Source organism: Dysidea avara, chromosome 13 (assembly GCF_963678975.1).
Source record: "Dysidea avara chromosome 13, odDysAvar1.4, whole genome shotgun sequence".
NCBI lineage: Eukaryota > Metazoa > Porifera > Demospongiae > Dictyoceratida > Dysideidae > Dysidea > Dysidea avara.
This window is the reverse complement of record NC_089284.1, coordinates 3,893,099-3,916,378: the sequence shown is the minus strand read 5'-3', so window position 1 is coordinate 3,916,378 and position 23,280 is coordinate 3,893,099. Positions and strand designations below refer to the sequence as shown.

Genomic DNA, 23,280 nt, shown 5'->3' with positions numbered 1-23,280 from the left:
TTATTAGAGTAACTGCCATTATTATTATTATCAAATTGTTTAAAGGGATTCACAAAAGGCATGTGCCTGTACAAGGTGATACCCTTACCCTTACATACAATCTTTACAGTTACAAAAATACAATTACAAAAACAGAACAACATACACAATAGAAGTACAGAATTAAACAATCACATTAAAATAAACTGTTCTACTGAGATCTGAAATGTTTAACCTGGCTTTGTGCCAAAATGTCCTCAGGAATAGTGTTCCACAAGAATGCCATGGGTACAAAAAAACAATAACGGAAAGCATTGATAGTAGAAGAAAACACTTTTAAAGTTAGGGAGTGCGACCTTGTACACAGTGTATTCAGTGAACTCAAAGTAATCACTAAAATTTATTCCAGTACACCCCTTCCAAATATCATACAAACTTGACAGTGACAAGAATTGCTGTCTAGACTGCAGGGATGGCCATTGCAATTCACTATACAGTCATCCAATAATTTGGACCACTGATGTGATTGTGGATTCCATTCCTTTAGGCGCACATGAATTTATTTCTGTACAAGGCGTTATGTGTGAAGATTTGTTGAATGACGAAAATCACCTGATTTTGACTCCAGTTTCGGAGAAGAATGAAGAAAAGGAAGAAGTTAACATAGTCCTTCACGTCCCTGAAATCAACAGAGCATGGTAAGAACATAACAAGGGTAACTGACAGAAATAAGTGGCATTTCCACCAGGCATCGTAGACTGATAAGAGTAGCGATACAGTACTCACAGTTACAGGCGTGTATGGCGTGGTACTCTACCCTGGGTGGTGCCCACTCGTCACTAGGAGACAGAATTGGCATACACGTGAGATATATTATGATGTGTGACTGGTCAGGGTTGATTTTTATATTTTGAAAATTTGCATTTTTGTTGTGGATTTTGGACATTGTATATATCGGGAATGTATGTAATATTTGGGTGGGTGCTTGTACTGATAGCAAGAGTTAATAATAGTAGGGAGTCCCTACTATAGCACTATTTTAGCATGTGATCAACATTACATGCTGAAGGCCTTCCCAATGAAGCAAAGGAGCAAGAGTAAACAATGAATTATACCCATTTCTCAGCTATTTGTGAATTTTAGCTGACAGTTTTCCTCCTACCTGTCCTGTGGAATCTATTGATACTGTTGTTACTTGGTTCTAAGGAGTAGTTTTGTCACAGCAGAGCAGCTTAAAGCGTGGAAAAGACTTGACGCCTACAAGCAGTTTGTATGCTAGTGGTTGGGGGAAGGATGTTTATACAAAAGGTTTCACCTTAGTTGTTTGAAGCTTATCACTGTTCCAAGGGAAAGTGGTACTGCATTCCCTGATTGTAGAATTTGCCACAATTTCTAAAAGGAAAAGGCAAGAGTAAACAAGTTGATGTTGTGCTACTTCTAAAAACCAGGCGCCATGCAGCTAGCTAACTCATCTGGAATAACTATAGACAGTATATACTACTATGAATTAACCAACTATGTATTACAACTTTACAATAGGGTAGTTTGGGTTGTGCAATAATATAATTAGCTATTTCTCGTATTTTGTAATTCATGAAATATTTGTAATTCGTTCAATTACGTTGCTATGCACTGCTAAGGAAGCGTTTGTTAAATAAACCGCTTTTACCAACATATTACGCACAAAACTATCTTCTAAACTGTTTTATAGTGTGACTAACGTGTTTTTTCCCTCAAATTCTCTCGACAATGCCTCAAAGCTGCTCTTCATTTTCGTTCGCGTAAGTAAGGGATACGCCCCCTTTCAACTCGAAGCGATAGGCTATTCCTGGCAGTGTACGAGGCCTGCACCGTTGTTTTTCAGTTGCTAAATGCCTGAAAACCTCAAGGGGAAGGTAGTCTGAGGAAAGTCACCACACCCGTATCAGTCCGCCAAAAAGAAACCACCTCAGAGCAAAGTTCACCTGTGCAGAAGTTTAATACAGACTTCATTTCACTTTTACTTCTTACACAAAAGCTGCTTTTACCGTTATTAAACGATTTTGCTCACGTGGGTGCGTATGGACAAACATAGGTAGATAGGTACATAGGTAGATAGGTAGATAGATAGGTACACACACACACACTTTTACGAAAACAATTTCAGTAAACCAGGCGCACGCCCACAGCCGGCCGAAGTGGGCGTGCGCCTGGTTTAAAAATATTTAAGAAGTGAGGCATGCCACCTGTGTTGTACAAGTATTCATTTAAATATAATATTTACTGTACAATTATCTATTTAGTTTTAGTCAAATAACAGTTATTACAAAGTATTTATCACTAAAGCGTTTCTCTTTCTTGGTAGTTGAAGTCAGCATTGCATTATATAAACATTCCAGCCTATTTAGTTTTAGTCAAATAATGAGTCACATACATTGTTTAAAGCACAGCAAACATGGATTATTCAATCAATCAAAGGAGCGGTGCCTCTTTGCCTTTTCTGATCATCAAAAATGAATCAGTAAAGTGTTTTGTAGAATTGGAAACCTTTGCCAGACAGAGCTAACAAAACATTCCACATGTATGTGAACATTAGCAATAGTTCTAGTTTGCTCAACCTCTGCTGCTGACAGTTGACTCTTCCTTTGTGAATGCAGGAAGGTGCCTGCATGGCTCCTACAAATCAGCAATATCAAATCTGCAGTCTGCCAAAACTGTATTCCCTGGTAAGAGTTTCTTCAGAATACCAAGTGTTCTGTTAAGTATTTGTCACTGACACACCCTAAACCGTGACAATTTGTCAGCTGGCAACGTCCTGCTCACAAAGTCAAATGTAGCCTTCAGCACCTTTAAGTTAGGTAAACCAGTGTGTGCTCCAGTGAAATCGGCACTCATGAAACTTTCCTCATAGAATGGTGGTATATGGAGGTTCAGTTGCTTGCTCAGTTTAATAGTTCATCAATAGCTGTCTGGCAGTCAGTAAGCTGATCCTGCACAGTTCCAGAACCATCACATTCTGACTTTTCTTGTCAATATTCACTTAACTCTGTATATTTTGATCTGTATCTTACCCAGCTAGTGACTTTCAAGTAACTTTCCTGTTCAGTACAGTAATATCCTTCACCCAACCACTAGCTAGCCCAAGGGCTGTCAGGCCCAAGGGCGTGGGTGTACATATCAGGCAAATCACAAGGGCACGTGATACACCTGATATGTACCATGCAGGCTAATAGCCTGCCATGGTGGGCGACTAACCACCCAAGTCAATAGGAGGCAACCTGCTGGATTTATTATATAGACAGTCTTGTAAAGTTCGATTATGGGTTAGCAGCAAGTAACGTTGCAGTTACGTTTGTTAACACAAATGGGGAAATCCTACGGACATCACAGAAACACTCAATTTAGCAATTTTACAAGTGTTTCAAAGTTACTGCATCACTTAAACACTGTTTATACAGTTTTCTAAACATCCAGAGGGGTAAGCTTCACTGTAGAGTGGTTACCTTGTGATGGACGGAAAGTGGGCGTGGTACGTAATCAAACACACGGACAAGCACTTGTAAATTACCCATGACACTAGTTCTCACCTTGAACTTTTATTTGTCAACTCGTAGCCATAGAGTGGTAAGGGAGTCGAATGCCTCCGTCTGAGTGCTGTAGGATGGAAAATCAGCTTCATGGTTTTCATCACGTGAGCAAATAATAAACTCCCACAATCGAATGCTGCCAGGATTCTTATAAAAACAAACCAACGTTACCTCACCAGACATCAAGGCCATGGTTTATGAGACATGTACCCTGAAATTTTCCTTTTAAGTTAGGTGGTTTCATGGTACATTGATTATTAAATTTGCAAGAAATTACAATTACATTGGGAGTGTTATAATTATGAAAGATGAAATATTTGCTTGATGGTACAATGTTGTTACTTGATGTTGTAGATATCAGTTACCTTAATTAGATGGCATCTTAGCACTAACTTATTATACATTTCACTAAAGGAATAATTGTGTCGGCAAGCTGATTGCAGCGTATTTTAAGCAGTCATGTGTCTGTTCGTACATAACTTGATAGGGTCATTATGTTGTAGCTATTAAAAGAATGTGGTTCAAACTCCATGGTATTGCAGTGGGTGAGAAATTAGATGGAATATCACAGTTTAACTAGTACGTTGCTCAGCACTACGACCACTACAATTGGTTGAATACTCTGTAAAAATCCACTAATTTTTGTGGAGAGTGACATCACTATGGAATCCTGCTCACTACACTCATGTCATGCTCTAGCAAATCAAATGGTAACTGTGGTAGGTGTTGGCACTGGCAAGGTGAAAATCTTACTACTTTGAAATTTTGGAGAGCAAGGACTAACTTCCGTCTTTCACAGCCACAAGTACAACCAGCTAATCTGGGACCACAATAAACGTTTCCAGAATCACAGGTATAAAAATGCTAGATCTAAGATATATCATCTCTGTGTTACCCTGTGGATGTTTTGGATTCTTTTTAAGTATTAGCAAACTATTTCACTTTGTAAAGTGACGAACTCTTCGAGTCTTTGCATAACTCACCAATATCCTCGCGAATAAAATATACAGGCAGTACACAATTCCAGTAATAAACTGACAACACAAAGGCCATGTCATAATTCACACATAACCTACGTACTCATTCAAGCCATTGCTTCTCAGTGAACAACAACAACAGGTTGTATTAGTACATTGAGTAAAGTGGTAGGATTTTGTGTTACGTATGACCTTACTGGCATTGCTAATATGGTACTACCAAGAGTGCGCAATATGCTAAATATTTTAACCAGTGTAAGATGATCTGTTGTTTTCCAACTGACAATTTGTTGAGCAGAAGAGGCTGGTCATAATCCCATAATATGATGTATTGTAATGTGTGATTGAGCAACCAAGCATGGTGTCTGGGACTGTTATTTTAAAATTCTTTTTGTCACATTTATGGGGAGAATACATATTGTAGCACTTCATTTGTAATTACTTAGTAATTCCACAAGTCACACAATGCTTCAAAGAAGGTCTCTTCAAGGACTCGCGGAGTAGTGATGCATACAATGTGAATATTTTATATTGATATTGAGGTTGAACTGTTTGACATCACAAGTGTTGATGATGTGTGACCAACTAATGCAAACTTGTACAATGTCATGGAATGTATTGTGGTATACGGGAAATGTTGTGTTGATTGTATGTTGTTTTGAAGTGGTGTAGTATCTCTATGTGGACCCATAAGGTTTTTGCGCTAATTACTCTAGCATCCTGGGAATGGTCATGGTATGGTTCTTCCATATCTTTTAGCAACTCATTAACACAGTCTTCGCACTGTGAGAAGAAAGAGCAGCAGATTAATATCTATTACTGGAACTGTAGTGATCCCTGTGGCTTCTCCTTTGATTTCCACCTTTCATCTTCATGGCTTTCATGTTCTCAAGTGATATCCTAGAGCCATACACACTCTGGCCTTTACAGGTTGTAGATAATAATTGTTCATTTGTACATGTTGTCTCTTCATAATAGAAAGCATTCGGACAATTGACTGTAATGAAATCAGGACCAACTATATCTTGTAGTTATGAGATGATCCTTGAAAGTGAATGATATAGCATCAAAGTTTGTAGCAATGTGCTCCTTCTCCTGGTCTAGAGGATATTATGATGTTACTATTTTGGAGTAGTAGCGTCTTTCTCTTGTGACTGCTGTTTTCCACTGTGTGTGTACGTGTGTGTGTTTTGGATTGTGTTGGAATACCAATTGTGACCGGATTTGCAAAAAGGTACCTTTTTCACACAAAAAATTTGACCCATATTTTGAACTTTAAAGCTTCATAACAGGGCCGGATCTAGCATTTTAATGGTGGTCAGGCCATCTGAGCAGAATACAAGCAGCTGTTTTGAAGGAATAGAGCTGTGAAGCAGGGGAATGTGGAAGCATGCCCCCCAGGAAATTTTTGAGAACTTAGTGCTCTCAAATGGTACTGGGAAGAGCACAAGCAGGCTTAAGCTAGGGGGGTCTGGGGGCATGCCCCCCCAGGAAATTTTTGCAAATTGAGTGCTCTGAAATGGCATCTGGAGCACTTTCAGTATCAAAACATGATGTTTAAATACTATACAGTGATTATTGGAGAATAATGTAAAATTCAAGATCATATTTGTGTATACACTGTACATTATATTGTTATTATAACTACATTGTAGAAAATATGGTACGCCTTACTGGACAATCAGCAATAAACCTATTGATAATGCTCTTTAAATCCAATGAGTCCGTGTACTCCTTGTGGACATGAAGTAGCAAAAGGTTGTTCAGCCTATTCTGTGTCATTGTGCTTCTCAAATACGTTTTAACTCGACGTAAAGCACTAAATGAACGTTCTGATGTTGCATTGGTGGCTGGCATTACTAAAATAAGCTTGAGAAGTAAACCAACTTGCCCCAATAGATCTTTTTGAGCTGTTGATAGTTTTGCAAAGTAATCTTTGATGTCAAAAATTGTAGGTGATGCAGGTTTCTATTTGTCAGGGATACTTTGAAAACTGTTTCCAAATATGACAAGTTGAGAATGCAAGTCATCTGGAATAATATCATCCTTGTAAAATTCACACACAAATAGGAATTGCTGGTCAAATTCATCCTTCAGACTTGCCTTGATCAATAAGTCCTCAAGGTTGCGATAAACTCTATACCCCTCCTGATCAAATCTATTCAACAAACAGCCAATTGCAGTTTCAATAGCCTCATAGTAGATTTGTAGATAATGGTCCTTAGGTGAGGAAACAGTGTGTCCCCTAGACAAGCCATCATCAAAACGGGCTGGCAATTTTCTAGGTCGTGGCAATGTTGCTTCTTCCACGTTGTGATCTTCACAGAAATGAACAACCTTTTGCCAGAACAAGTCATAAGACTCTTCAGTCCTAATACTTTGCAATGTGTCAGTAACCATTTTGGCTACATGCTGACCTTCAGCAGCAGATATAGTTCTCTTCTGAAGACACTGACTGAGGTTGTCAGAATGATGCAAGATCATCTCACCAAGAATGGCGCCAAACATAAACTAAAATGTTTTCATCTGAAATGCAACTCCATTAATCCTTGCTTTAGATTCTGTGTCTGAAACTATTTCTGCAGCCTCGTCCCATGTGTTGAGTAAAATTTCAAAGTTCGAAATAACACTTGCAAGAGCATTGGCACATACTGTCCACCTTGTTGGACATAACACTCTTACTCCAGGTGTGTGATAACCAACAGAGATGTCATGGTTGTCTTTCAATTGCTGAAAAATACCTTCACGGCGTGGGGAGTACTTGATCAATTTCGTGATTTCGTGAGTTACTTCCAGGGACTTTTTGACAGGCTTGCAGGCCTTTATTGAATCGTTCATTGCAAGGTTGATAGAATGGCTGTAGCAATGAGTATACACTGCCCTAGGTTCTTCGTCAAGGATTCGCTTAGCTACACCTGATCTTATTCCTCTCATAGCTGCAGCCCCATCATAACATTGGCCACGGAGTTTACTGATTGGTAGAGCAGCATCTTTCAATGCATCCTTGGCTGTAGCAACAAGAGTAGCTGCATCAGTTGATGGCACTTTATAAAGACCCATTAAATCTTCATAAACATCAAAGACATCTGTCACATATCGCAGCACAACAACTGCCTGAGAGGCATTGGACACATCAGTTGTTTCATCTATCATCAATGTAGCAAATTTGGATTGCTGCAAACGGGATGAAATGTTACTTAAAATGTCCTTCCCCATTAAATCTAAGAAATCATCCTGGATTTTGTGTGAAGTGTATCTGTACCTCAACCATCCAGCTACTAACGGATCTTGACTAGACAAAAGCTGTAATAGCTGTAAATAGTTTCCATCGTCTTCTGTTCCATCACCTTGTAACGCCATGCCTTGTCTAGCTAAGAAGTGAATTGAGCACAATGATTTCATCAAAATGGTACTATTCTGCTGCTTTTCTCTTAAATGATTTGCAGAAATCAGTTCACCAACATCTCCAGTAGTAGTTGGGAGAGTGATCACAACTTCAACAGCCTCACGATGGCAAGCACTATTTGCATGCTTTTTCAAAATAACAGTTGCATCTTTCCAATTTGAAAATCCTTTTGAGACCTATTAGTAATATATAAATATTATTACAGACAGGTAACATGATCTAACTGATGCAGCTATAGCTAGCTAGCAAAGGTACAGATTACAAGTTAATTTTATCAACTCACGAAGGCAACATCAGCATGAGGACTTCTTATTTTCTCTTCCTTAAATCCTGTGACACATGTATGGCAGTAAGCAGTGTCATTGGTTTCATTGTAATGGAGGAATGGCCACTGTCGAAACCATGACGGCTGAAATGATCGATATACAACCTTGGTTTGGCCGAAACGTCTTTTCGGAAAAGAAAATTAGTTGGCTGGTGTGGCTGCAAGGGAATATCTGGCAAATCAAAACGTGAATCCACCGATGATGATGACGAACTGGAGGAAGAACTTGCTGACACGAGGCTTGCCATCAAAGTCACGTGTGCATTTTATTAATCGCACATGCAGGTTTTTTTTTAATACAGCCTGTCCAAAAATTGGTACGGCCAAAACCGTACTGGCCGTACTGCTAGATCCGGCCTTGCATAATATTGTGATCATGGCATATAATTGCTTGAAATTTTCAAGGAATGTAGCTACAGTATCTGGCTACATTTTGATACTAAGAGCAAGTCAGTCAGTATAAGGAGTCAAGTGATACATCATTTTGTTTGCTGGTATGTCAAATGTGTGGAAAAGGTACCTTTTCGCAAATCCTGTCACAATTTTTTTCTGCTGCATATATTGAGTCAGTAGCATCTCTTGGTAGTGATTGGTGGTGACAGTAGTCCTTGACAAAATTGTGTAGTGTTAAAGTTTAATATTTGTGTTGTACCCTGTACTTTACTGCTGCTAAATGTTATGGAAAAATTGGCCTACATGTCAAGGAGAAGGAGTGGAATATACTGCATTGGTAGGAAGCTGAAAGGAAGATAGGTTAAACTGGTGTACTTTATGTAGCATCAATCGCTCTTTCAACTCTCTATGTTTTTTTGATTGGTTATTAATCACATGTGCTCCACTTGTGATTTGGCCTTTGGGCACACCAAATTTACTACTGTAGATCATATTAGTAAAGAGTTTTAACCAAATAGTACAAGATCATACACGATATAATTGCTGAAGGTAGTAAGTAACAACTATGCAGGTAATGCATTGTGATTTATCATACAGTATGGTAATATGGTAGTACTGTTTGGTAGGGGATCTTGAAGGTTTGGGCTTTTCTGCCCAAAGTTTAACCACAAACCAACCTCATTTTTCTTCATGCCAGCTTGGCAGATATACAGTAACCTATGTGCTTTCAGAGTGATCCCAAACACTTCCAACAAGTTTTCTATAAAATTTTAAAAGTTGTCTATTTAACTGAATTGACTAACTAACTAACTGATGCCTTCAGTTAAGCATAACTTGACTATGGGTAATGCTATAGGCATCACTTTGGCCTGAGGTGTGCATTTTTGCTAACTGCAGCAGCTGCAGTGCATACATCATGGACTTACCTTTCTCCTCTTTTGTGTCACATTTCTTTCTCCACTTTACCGCATAGGTGTTGATTTGTGGTAACGTGTGATGGCATTCACAAGAATTGTCTGTAGCCAGTGGATTGATTGCAGAGGTGCTTCTTGTATTGTAGCACTGCATAGTAGGTGGAACACACCTGAAAATGAAGTGGAATGGTCACATCACTTTTCAGTAATTGATGGTTGAGGCCAACGTTGAAACCGGGTCACTACTGCTGACCCGGATGACCCACTGACCCGGATAGCAATCCGGGTCAGACCCAGATGTGACCCGGATTGACCCGGATTAATTAAAGCCGGGACGTGTTTCAGCTAGTCTCGAGCGAGCGAACGAGTCTACATTTTGAGCGTTCGATTCGTGTTGAGTAAATATTGCAACTTCAGCCTAGCTGTAGGTTGAAGACCAAAAAAAAAAAAAAAAAAAAAAGGTCTTCACCTACTGACAATAGCTACCCCTCACCATAGATACCCTCAATTTCATGCTACATACTACACTTACTAACAAATGAGCGTGGCTGAGCGTATGTTGGTAATGCGATAAGTGGGTGTGGCTGATGAAAGAGCTACGCGATAGCGTTTATAAGTTTCCACGTCGTCAAACGAACAATTTCGTTTCTCACGTGATACAATTCGGGTCAGACCCGGATAAATTGTAAACCGGGTCAGACCCGGATGACCCGGAGAAAATGTGACCCGGATGACCCGACCCGGTTTCAACGCTGGTTGAGGCACGTGTACAGTCTGGCTGGTGCCATTCTTTCCTTTGATACAGTATGCATTATCTCACCAGTTATAAAGTTATAAAAATGTAAACAAACAAGTGTGTAAAGAAAAAATTCACATCATACAGTACAGTATGGTAGTACTGTATATTAGGGATAGACATGCCGGTTTCTGACATGTCTAGGTTGCAGTGTTCATCTCCTCACCAATCACCCACAGAGAGTACCATGCCCACATCCATGCAGAAACAGGTATGTTTTTGTTTTATACATGAAGTTATGGCTTTGTCTAGTGTATATGTAATGTCCAGGTCAGTACAAGTACTAGGAACAACCTCAAGTTTACATGGCAGAAATTCCTAGGAAATTGTTGGCCTTATCTATTGCTGAACTTGATGGGAAAGTGTACACTTCAGTTACTGGTGTTGATGGTGTTGGATGTACTTATCCTTTTGTGTATGACCTCCATGAAGATTGCTGGTTTTCATTACCAGATCTGCCATATTGGAAGTTTGTTCTAGTAACTATACCTGACAGGAAACAACTATTAGCTATTGGAGGAGTGTCAAGTACTAATGATGGTGTGAAAGTTACCAATAAAGTATTCCAGTGGGATGAAAAGTGGCTCACTCCATATCCTGACATACCAACTGCACGATGTAGTCCCTCATGTGTTTCCCATGGATCATCAGTGATGGTAGCTGGTGGAGTAACAGTTTGGAATCCTATGACTATGACAAGATCAGTAGAAGTTCTTCATATCACTGACACTGACTCACACTGGAGTGTGGTTGAACAATTACCACATGTTACACGTGGAGCAGTTCCTCTAATTGTTAATGATAACTTGTACATTGCTGTAGGGTGTGATGAAGATGATCAGAGTACTTGTAATGTAGTGACTGCATCTCTACCACAACTACTACAGAGTGGTAACAACACTAGCAGTGGTCAAGTGTGGAACAAACTACCTGACATGCCTTACTCCTCATACTCCATCAAAGGTTGTCTGATCACCTTTACTGGAGATCATTTGGTTGAACAACCTGGTGAAGACAAGCCAGTATGGAAGTTAGTTCCACTGATCCACATCTCCAATCCTGATATCAAACCATCACAGAAGTGAACTTTACGCACACAGTAGATAATATAGATTTGATTTTGGCATGTCTTTCACAAATACTAATCCCAATGCGATTTTTAAAGGTGAAGGCACACCAGACAGTATACTATTCAAGTATATGTGTAGTATATCAACAGACTATTCGCATACGCTTTATCGTAATGTTGTAATATTAATGTTGTGTAATATGAACTATTGTAACCACATGCACAGGCATCCCAGTGTTGGTTTGCTGGGTGGCAATGCATAAGTGTGGTTACTGAAGGCTTTGTTTTCGTGTGTGTGTGTCACATTTGTTAATGTGTACACATCATTGCATATACATGTTATGTATCCATTTATTGTCATGAGCACCTGTTAATCATATGCTGAGGGCTTGTGTGTTTGAGTGTGGGTATGTGTGCAATTTTTCCAAAGAGTTGAAGCTGAAATGCTATTTTGTGCCATGTGGAGGGTCATCAGCATGTTTATTGCCACATTCTTTGATTCACACTTAATGCTTAATATGTTAATGTTGCTAAATTTATGTATTGGAAACTTGGCCAATACACGTGTGTACGTATCAAGGAGAAAGACACGAGCCACATGGAAGATACTTGGCATGTTGTAGTGTGTCTGTAGTTGGAACTCTCCATTTGTTACTACTCTTCCAATTCCATATTCAGGTTATTTATTTGCGATTACTCCATCATACATTATGATTCTGCAATACATTAATTTTGATTTGCTATACTCCACCTGGATATTGGCCTTTGTGTACAATACTGTATCACAAATGTTCAAGATCAGTTTAACCAAATACAGTGGGACCTCTATGCTTTAGGACCAATGAGGTTATTTTCTTAGAAGTTTGTCCTTTTTCAGAGGTAAGATTGTATTGGTACAGGTCTATCAAACAGTATGATACTATTTAGTATAGTAGCCTAAAGCCTAAAGTGATGAGCACCACTAAAATTGCCATGCCTAAAACTCATTATAGAGATATCGTACACGATGAAAATCACCTTTATGGAATAGTCTTATTTCATTCAATATCAAACACAGTGTTAAACACTTACAGGTGGCCAGATATAGAATTAAAAAAAACCCCGTCAGCTAAGCCTCGTGCAGGCCTAGCCTTTTGGTGCCACCCCTTCCTATTTGGATGCATTAGATAATAAATAAATAAATAAGCCTTGCTTATAAAACAATTTCAAAGTCCCCCCCCCCTCCCCCCCAAACTGATTAGGCATAGTACTGTAGTGAGATCGAGATACTCTAATACAGCAGTCACAACCACACGTGTATTTTATAGCTACACCATGTATGCTCTAACAAAAAAGTTGATGAACCAGTGTAATAAAAATTATTAATTTAAAACTGAAGTGATAAAACAAGAGGTGATAGTAGCTACATGTATGTGGGAAAATCCCTACTTTGACATTGAAAAGATGGTGAAAACAATTTAGGGATTTTCCCACATTGCTACAATGCCAAATTGGTATTTTCCCTCATAGCTACAATCATCTCTTGTTTCACTTTTTATTGCCGGAATCCCACTTTAATTTTAAATTAACATTTTTTATTGTACTAGTAATAAAAGAAAATGCGAAATCAAATTCAGTGTGACCTCAGAAACTGTCCTCTATAAGAGAGGTTAAATGTATAGTACAAGGAGGGTACTTTAAGAGAGGTTCCACTGTAGTGCTTATTCTTACATGCACACATTATCATTACTATGCTTGTCACAAGCACCCGTTGGTCACGTGCTCATAATGTTTCTTTTCCTGAGTTTGAGTGCTGGTGTGTGACGGATATGATTTTTTTACCAGTTTGATGAAACACTATCTCATACCATGTAGAGAGTCATTAATATGCTCGTGACCATGCATGCTTGTGCTGCCTTTTCTGTACATTCTGCCTTGTTCTGCCTGCATAGTCCATTATTTTAGTACATTATTCTAGTTAACAAAGCATGGTTGGTTACCATGCAGAATATAGCCCACAAGGCATGCAGCCAAACTACTACTGTGTCATGGGGAGGTGGAGCCAAGAACAATAGCAGTATATTGTCACTGGCTCAATTTTGTGTAACATGAGCTGGATAGAATTTCCTTTTGCATTTGAATTGCTGAAACTGTGTGCCAGAAATGGAAGAACTACCAAAGCCATTTTTGTTCTTGTCTGTGTAGCTTTGTGATTTCAACAGTGTTCTGTTGTATCCCACACATGTATAAGCATTTCACCCACACAGACTGTAAATTTGAGTTACAACACAGGCACTTGTGCTTTGACTGATATACATGTATGTGCATGACACCTTTGGGCTGCAGTACTTGGCAAAGATGTGGCTCTCAAGATATGTAGTTATGTACACTGCATTAATGCTACTGGTGATCGTTTCTTTTACCTGTGCCAGACTCTTTAGCGTTGATTTTGTCTGTTACATACTGCTACCGAGGCTAAAATGTGGCCTCGGTAATTAAGTTTGTGGGTAGCCTTGCCCACATTGTCCTCAGGTCTCTAAATAGCATAGAAATCTTGTCGACCCGTTCTAAGTGATTTACAAACTTTTCTGGGTTAAGAAAGAGTGAGATGGCTAACTGTGCTTGCTATTGCTAACATTGGGATTTATCCTTAAGTTGTGTTAATCATGTCAGTACCACTGCAATGTTAGTACCACTGCAATGGCATGACATTCATAACATTACATGACAATACTATGCCAGGCTAGAATGACGCTTGCCTTGTCCAGAAAGTAAGCTGTTAAGAAGCAAACTATGGGTGCTAGCATCGAGGTTTATCATTTGAGTTTATTGTGTCAGCGCCACACCGTGCCAGACATTGATGTCCTGAATGCCTAGCCTATCTGAATGCTATTGATGCTTGTCCTTGTCCAGAAAGTAAGCTAACAGTAAGGACATTTTGTTTTTGGCTTTACCGATTTTTGTTTGACGAATGTAGTAAACAACCACCGGCAAGACCACAGGTGACTAACTATTTAGTAACCCCACCACAGGTTTCTATTGGATTTAGTAACCTCAGACATCAAAGGAAATATTACGTAAAATTTTCTAATGTCTGCATTTTACAGGATCAGATTTTGAGGGTTTTTGATATATACCCATCCCTTTATAAATACTTGGCAGGTTGACATTACAATACAAATGTTTTAAAAAATGAATGAAGATTAAGTTGCTGCCATTGTAGTGATGCTGTACACTTGACTTTGTATCATTTTAAAATGCACATTTTTCCTTTTCTATAGGCAATCCTACATGTTCATTAGAATAGTATGACACAAGTCACAGGAGTTGTAGAATCATGTTAGTTGATATGCATCACTAGTGCAAGATTGAAAATTGTTGATCTCAGGATTGTGAAAACTTATTATAATGTGGTTAGCATATCACTCAGTAATCCGATATGGCAGTGGTGTTTGCTGGCTTGTCTGAAGCTTCCATACGCAATGCAGCATGGAACTGCCAGCTTGTGTAGGTATGTGCGGAACTTTATCTTGAAAGGTATGACAAAATTGTGAATGCCTTTATAACTGAGAACAGAGCACCCATCCAAATTTGGCTTGTCTACTATAATGCCATCAAAAAGGAATATTATGCATTAAAAGAATGGAGTCTGTGTAATGCTTTACTATTAAGTTTTCCTACCACTGGTATCTGAGTATCAAGTCTTAATTATATTCCTATTTAGTTGCTTAACGCCTGGTTATGTGAAATGTGCGGAACTTGTAGTCAAATTTAATTGTTATGTGATTGCAGAGCTGACATACAAGATGTTTGTTATTTACATACCATCTTACCATGTCATTAAGTAACATCCGCTGATGTGCCAATTTCTTTGAAGACATGTTCATTAGGCATGAGCCAAATACACACCCAGAGAAGGTAGGACATCCGTGTTGCCCCTGGTGGGCTTTGCTAATTAATAATAAATCCATTATGGTGTCAGTTGAAATTATTGCTTTATGATTACATTTTCTACTTGGTATTACATGTTAGTCTCATTTGCCATAGTCTAAAGCTAAAAAGCCGTCTGTCCGTCTGACCATCCTCATCCTGGTGGTGTCCAACACACATACAGAGCATTGAAGGCGCTGGTGTAGAAGAAGACATTCATGTTAACACCATACATAGCATTAGTGCATAGAACTGCTAACCCAGACGTCCAGGGTTCAATTCCTGCCCATGACAACTTTTTTCTTCTCAGTGCCACATTTTTGCGACACATTTTTTTCATGTCAGATATTGATGACACTTACTTTAGTTAATGTGGAAATGGTCCTGCACGTAGGGCAGGTACCAATGCTAGTATAGAATGTAATGCAATAATGACTCAGTAGATATTATTAGTCATGCTTCATGTAAGCCTGCAGATTATGTAAATGTACTTTGTTTTTAAAGAGGTTTGTCAGCAAAGTCACTGTTTTATGCTATAAATATGCAGACAAGAATGAACAAGAGAGCACAAAAGCAATGAATGTTCCTTGCATATTTTTGATGCCGTGATACTATTCTATTCTGTGAATGCTATTCCATAGAAGATTATATAGAGAGGAATACTGTAAGCTTGATTAGTGTTGTGTTGGCATACAGAATAATAAAATAATTAAATTTTTATGGTGCTTAAACATGTCTAGAAGAGGTTGGACACACGTCGTAGCCCTATGATGTGCTACTACTTATGATTACATGGCGGCTGAAATTAGCATTGTTATTATGAAGTCCTTTGTCACATTCACGAGAAGTATGCATAATGTAGTGTTTGTTTCTATAAAGCCACACACAAAGTGTTGAAGAAGAGCTCTGGGAACCATAATTTATCGACATCAATTTGTGCATTAATATTTATATCCATACTGAGGTGTCAGGGTTGAATGGGTTGAACTTTTGTTTGAGATGAAATTTTTGATGACACATGACCAACCTCCTCTGAACATGTCCTACCTCCTGTGACGCATCCCTAAAATCAGACCACTGTTCTTTGACAGGGGAACCATTCCATTTGCCTGGTCATGTGCCACAACCTGTCATGTGCAGTTACTCGGGTGTTAAGACTTGTGTAACAACTAGGAAAGCAACACGTTGTATTTAGAAGCCCTGGGGATGTACTGGTATGGATATAAATCTGTCCTTTAGAATTATTAGGAGTTGTCAATGTTGAATTAGTTTAACGTGGGTACAATGGAGTTCAACGTTTCTTTTGAGTTCACAAGATGAATGATGGTGTGTGACCAACCTCTACCCAATTAGGATGGTGTTCCCTTCAGCAATGTCAATTACTATATTTCTGCCACACCTTCAAACTTGAGCAGTGCCACAATCGATTTTAAACTTATGAGCTTAAACACCATTTTTGAGCATTGAGTAGCTCAATATGATTTTTGAACTAAGGTAATAATCGCTATGGTAATTAATCAAGTAAATATAGTACATACAATTCACCAGACCTTGAGCTATTATATAGTCTCAAGGTATTCATAATTCACTGTGTTTAGTAAATTGTGTGGTCTTTCAAGCCTACTCTGATGCATTCTTCATGTGCCTGTTGAATGGAGTGTGCTTACTGTTTGGTATAACAATTTCTCTCCATAATGTCTGGTGGTTAATAGTGATGTGAATGAGTGTGGGGTGATAGTGGACAAGCATCTATACACATATACACTCACATGTACATGCTGTACTTACAGTAAGACCTCACTTAGTGGCCACCACCTTTTAAATGCGGCAACCTATGTCCCAAAGGCAGCACTTCATGACTTCAGTAATAAAACCGTATCATTATTGAGGCCATGGTTTTCACTGTATACTATTTTTTATAGATATGTAGTCTGGTTACTAGCCGGCTGGTTGTGTTGGTACTGCTATTAGAAAGTTGGCATATTGTGGGATATGGTATTTAGTAAATGTTGGCATGGAACTCAAGCCTGCTATTTCAAGTGGACACACTTGTTACTGTTTGTAGTGACACAATGGATTCAAGTGTGTAACTGCATTCACTTTTGTGAAGGCCATACAGCAAACCCATAAATAGCTAGATCATTAGGGGACCATTCATATAAGGAAACCAATGGAACATCCTTTTGATTTATGATAAAGTATACAGTCCCAACAGATCATGTGTCAGTATAGTTTACCTCTAATAGGCTGTGACCTCTAAACCTCTAAATAGTGCCAGTGTCAGATTATAGTCAGTATCAATGTCTGCTCTATAAGGAAAGTACACCGTATCTGTTGACTGTAATGCTAACATGATGGAGAAGGTGCTAACAAGGCTATGGCATACTATTGGAAGGCATTCATGGTATTATTTACATGGCTGTTGATTTAGTGCGTAAAGTAATGGCTGAATTGTGTGTGCCCGTGTTTGTGTTATGTGTGGGAGCAAGAAAGTTGCTCCAGTCCACTGAGCTGTATGATAGGGAATTTGGTATTAACCAGATTGATGAACAAATGCCCCAATTGTCTGGGGTGAGGTTCAGGTAGGTAGGACTTTGAAATGTCTCCATACTGTCATCCATTAGACATGGTACAGCCTTCTTATCCCGCCCCCCAGGATGATTTTCCTGCATGGCTGTGTAGTGTACAGGTGGTCCTGTTTCACTGTGTCAACGTGACCATTACCATGGAAATGGCTTTATGTGTGTACCAGTTCAAGTATACTATTCCATGTGTTAGAAAATGAGCAAGTATTTGAGTATCATAATGTGTTGGTTTTGAAAGAGATATGATATTATTGCAGTGTCGGTTCCCAGTAACACACCATGAATACTTGCAGTATAACAGGTGGTGTTGCTATGTGTACTGTTGATTTTTCAAGCCGACTAACACACAACAATCTATGGTTCCCTATAGGTCTGTATGAACAGTGATAAGAATTATCATCATTCAGTTATGCTCCAATATGGTAAAGTGCGTGTGGTGATACTGTACTGTTTACATACCAACGAGTTACAGAATTAGCAGAAAATAAAGTTACGTCTGAGTGGGTGTTCTGTCTTTTTCTCTTGTTTTGGTGATCTTTGAGAAGTTGTAGGTGGCAAATTTGGATATTGTATTGGTTTAGAGTTTAGCTAGTTAGTCTGAAGATTCCTGTGTATTAAAAGTTTTAAACAAATTATTGTACAGTTTGTGATCTTCTCCCATCAAAAGTTGCACATACAATCAATACCCTGAATGTATAGTATAAGAGTCATGCGTGTACCAGACAAAGAAAGGGTTGTTAATTTTGGTGCCACAACAGATATGCTAACAATCAGGTTGACCAAAAGAGCTGTACTTTTCTACTGTACAATGTGTAGCCATTACTGGGAATGACAGTGTATAAGTAGTACAGTAGTTTGTACAGTATGCCATCCCATTTTGTCTGCTTTTTGCTTGTTTAGCTACTGAAGTACATACAGTACAGCAGTTTGACTGTTCAAATAACTCTGCCTTTTTAAAAGTCCTAGTATTGAGTTTTTATAGCACTTTTCGATTGAACATTGCAATGGTGGGATGTGTGACCAGAGGAAACTTGCAGCTTAGACAATGACATAAAGAGTCACTGAGAATATGCTGTACACATTTATGGCTTTTGTTGCCTGTTAGATTTTCTTTATGCCACTAAAAATGGTGATGTTGTCAAGGTTGTATGTTACAAGTGTTTCCCATAGTATAATGGTATGTCAGTTTTTTTAACAAAAAAGATTGGCTGGTAGATAATTTGTTCCTATATGGCAAAAGACAAGGATCACATCATTGGTGATCGATGTTGGCTTCTCATAACAGTTATTGATGGAGCACATTATCATCTCTCGATTGTTGTACATCTTCTGACCTGAGGGCTGGCCAGCGATTATTGGTAGGTGTTGTAAGTGAAACAGAATTGTCTTATGATTGGATTATAGTATGTTCACGTTGAGCTGAATCCTCAAAAACATTTAATAACTCATGGATGCAATTGCACACAATCTTGAAATTTGGCTCATTTGTAGTACTGCTTGACCCGCTAAAACTATTTCAAAATCTTTTTGTTCAAATGTTTGACATAATATTTATAGCCAATCAAAATTTTCACAATACATTTCCTATGGGGAAGCCATATAAGCACAGTGTCTATTACAGCCCTTTCCCAAACTTGTAATGGAGCCAAACTGTACGTGTCTGTTGTTGACACCTTTGCTGTTACCAATAATCATCTGGTTGGCTGAAATGTTAACTCTCTTGAGAAAAAATCCACTTTTAATTTTTAGCTATTTTTCAGGATTCAGCTCAACGTGAACATACTATAGTGTCAGTTGTACAAAACCAGTTTTCTTTCTTTTTTTATCTTTGTGTACACATCGCACAACACAAAATGCATGCATACTACACACACATGCTATACACACGCATGCGCATGCATGTGCACACCACATACACAAACACACACACATGCACACACACAACACACACACAGAACCTAAAAGCAAAGCCTTCAGCTGCCACTACGCAGTCACGCTGCCCAGTGGCCAGCGCTGGGGCACCTGTGTGCTACTCAGGTGCTATGAGTCAGCGCAGGCATGCCCTCCTGGGGCAGGACTAGTAACCTGCAGGAGCCTGTACCAAGTCTCAGGTGAAGGTGTGGGCACCCGAAGTCCCTTCAACTGCTATATGAGACATGGACAGTTGAGCATTTGCTTCCCCAGTTTACACCAGGTACCATTAATGTTACGGCTGGGTGGGCTGCTTCCCCAGTTGGCACCAGGCCACCAGGTCCCCATTTTAACAGCTGGGTAGACTGGAGCAATGTGAGTAAAGTTTCTTGCTCAAGGAAACAACAACAGCAACACCAAAGTGGCCCAGCTGGGAATCGAATACGCACACACACACACTCTCACACCCTACATAATAGTACACATACATACGCGCACAGTACACACACACACACACACACACACACACACACACACAACACTATTACATGTACGCACCACATACACATACTACACACTTTCAATACATTCCTGTGACAATTACATTCCCACATTACACAGTTAATAATCATGTCTCCTCCTCAGTTAGTGTCTGACAAGAAAATATCATATTTTACTATAATATGGGTAATGTCACTGTATGGCTTTTGTTGCTGCCATACTAATCCAGAATAGCAAGCTACAAACTAAATATCAACCAGCCAACCTTCTAATGATGATTATACTCTACCTTATTCTCAAGAGCTGTAGTGTCTCCCACTGCTAATAGTCTGGTTAGGTGACTCATAATTAATACACACAAATTTGGTGAGGGGTGGAATTCCCATCATCCCAGCACCCTACAATGGCTGGATGGTGCAGTGTTGTCTCTTATGGTGTCAACTGTTACTGCTAGTGGCATAGTGGTCAGTGCTTGTTAGGAAATGTTCCCATCAGAGTGTTTGACTGAAGTCCTACCACTGTCCTGTCATCTGCCAACCAGCACCTTCGTGGTGACCGGTTTTATGTGCACATAGTTTGTATTTGTGATGTGCTATATTTGGTGTGGTTGTTCAAGCTATGTTGAACACTGAAATTAAACAGGACAAAGTACACAATAACTGCTAATCAATGGTGTGTTCTTGAATGAACTGAACCTTTGTAGATGTCATTGTGAAACGTCCTTTTTTATTATCTACCATCCATTATGTACAGTTTGTAGAATGGATCAAAACATTGGGATTTCTTCTGACGCCATGCAGCAAGCATGTACTGGATATAAGCAGTACCCCTGTCTGTGCGTATTGTTTGTAGTATTGGTTAAAGGTAAATTATGAAATCACACAGCATGTTGTCATGAGAAAATTTATTTATTTATTTATTTTTAAAAAGATAACTGGTCTGTTACCTTGAAATTTTAAAAATAATTGTCAACCAATCACGTAATTTGTTACCATTTCCTTATAGCCTACTTAACGAAGATGACACTATGTCTTAATGTTCTCCTTGTCCATATATGTATGCTATTCCTAGCTGTCTACATAATAGCAGGGAACAACATGACATGTACCACATGACTATTTGTCAAGTTTACTTGTTGGAGATCCACCAATATTAGTTTAGCCATGCTATGTTTCTTTACCCACTCTCTTAACTTAGTAAGGCCACTACTTAATGACCTTGTACAGTGCTTTCCATCTGTATGGGAATTTATTATGTAAGTTGAGATGTTATTTCATTTTCAACAAATCAGTTGTTGGATTTCTGAAATAACACAGACCTGGTGTTTATTTTACCATCTAATTAAACCACTTCCTGTGTGCCGTACTGCACGGCACAGTCAGCGAGTGTTATTATATCAAATTTCACTGCAAAAGACCATTTTCTTTTTTATGCAAAGGTGTACTTTTGGTAAGACTGACAAGTTGACTGCTTAGTACATATGTGATCATAAAGCGTGGTCGTTTCTGTATTGGAGTTGTTGCTGAGAATTGAATAATACTGGAATCTTTTATTTGATTATCCCTACAGCGTCAATTGGTACTCTGTACAAAAATGGTAGCCATCTGATGGTCCCCCGTAAGATCAAACAAGCACCAAGTCATAGTTGCCATACCATCTGTCCTCTAACAGAATAATGCACAGTCCATTGCTGCTAACAATTTGTATGCTACAAGCCACTCTGCCACATTCGTACATGAACTAGCTATGTAGGGAAGCATTAAACTACAGCAGTGGTCCTAACTCAGTTTGACCCTCCGTTTGTGTTGTTGTTCCACCACAAATTAATTAAGTATCACTAAATTTAGAAGTTTTGTGTTATAGCTTGTACAAAAAAGTGTTTAAGATGTAGTGTGCGGGAATTTTGTTGTTAGTTGTCCCATGACTAGTGAGGCGTTACATTGTCAGTGTCCACTAGATCTGATAATGTTGACCATCCCAGTTAGAGTTGTGGTGCTGTTGTCACTATTGCATGTAATTATCATGAACGATTCTTGTTCTGTCTGACAGTCATAACCCAATAGCTAATCCATTTCCAACCTCTATGCTGCCATACTGGTCTGAGTGGGGCAACAGTGTTGACTGTCCCGAGTAATGGATTGTGTGATTTGTTGTTGTAAATAACTACACTATGTTGATGTCCAGCTGTTCTTCCACTATGCAGGCCCACCTAGCTGGTGAAGTGTCCAAGAAGCAGCTGGCTCTAGCTACAAGACTGGGTGATTCCCAGCTCATTGCTAGATGCCACCTCTACCTGGCATTCAGTCTACTACAGCAAGGCAAGCTACAGCAAGCCAAGTACATTATACTGTAAGGATTGTGCAGTGATGTGTTGTGCCAACTTGTTGTACTGTTGTGTATAGCAAACAAATGGAGTTTGCAAATAGCCCACAAGGAAGAGTTGATGATAAGGTAATTGTCTTCTAAACGAGTTCCTTTGTGTTGTTTGGTATATCACTACCTGATTAGCTTTCATTGTTGTTTTAGGAAGTGTATCCTTATTTGTGTGTATATCATGTAACGTCTCTTGTTGGTAGTTGATGGTGATGTGCCAGAGTGCTTGGACAAGACTACACTACCAGATGGGACAATTGTCACTGGAGTATAATGATGACAATCTTACTTCCAGAAGCAGCAGAAGATAACGAAGGCTTTGTGTGTTAAGTCATGAGTAACTGTGACATGAAACACTACATTGTATTATACGTTGTACACACACACATACACACAACACTACATGCATAACACAACAGTACCTACATTTGTATAACAGCTCGAATAACAGCCATCCTGAAAGTCCACATTCTATTCGATAAATATCACATTGGCTATAGGTCAGAAACACTAGTTAAATAAAATAGAAAGTTTATCGTGTATGGCTTGTATACAATAGGGAAGAATTCTATTCCT

General features: G+C 39.0%; 2 protein-coding genes and 1 pseudogene across 2 annotated transcripts; 2 read left to right on the top strand and 1 right to left on the bottom strand.

The window, feature by feature from the left end:
* Window positions 1-520: 520 nt before the first annotated feature.
* LOC136242947 (uncharacterized protein F58A4.6-like) lies at window positions 521-23,154 on the top strand. Its single transcript, XM_066034450.1, has 5 exons — window positions 521-677; window positions 728-842; window positions 22,535-22,680; window positions 22,734-22,782; window positions 22,908-23,154. The coding sequence occupies exons 1-5, from the start codon at window positions 559-561 to the stop codon at window positions 23,013-23,015; spliced, it is 537 nt and encodes a 178-aa protein (XP_065890522.1). The 5' UTR covers window positions 521-558; the 3' UTR covers window positions 23,016-23,154.
* On the bottom strand, window positions 6,097-7,781 carry LOC136242958 (zinc finger MYM-type protein 1-like; annotated as a pseudogene).
* Window positions 8,062-12,069, top strand: LOC136242938 (uncharacterized). Its single transcript, XM_066034441.1, has 2 exons — window positions 8,062-10,567; window positions 10,627-12,069. Exon 2 carries the CDS (start codon window positions 10,662-10,664, stop codon window positions 11,439-11,441), a length of 780 nt encoding a protein of 259 aa, XP_065890513.1. The 5' UTR covers window positions 8,062-10,567; window positions 10,627-10,661; the 3' UTR covers window positions 11,442-12,069.
* Window positions 23,155-23,280: the final 126 nt, after the last annotated feature.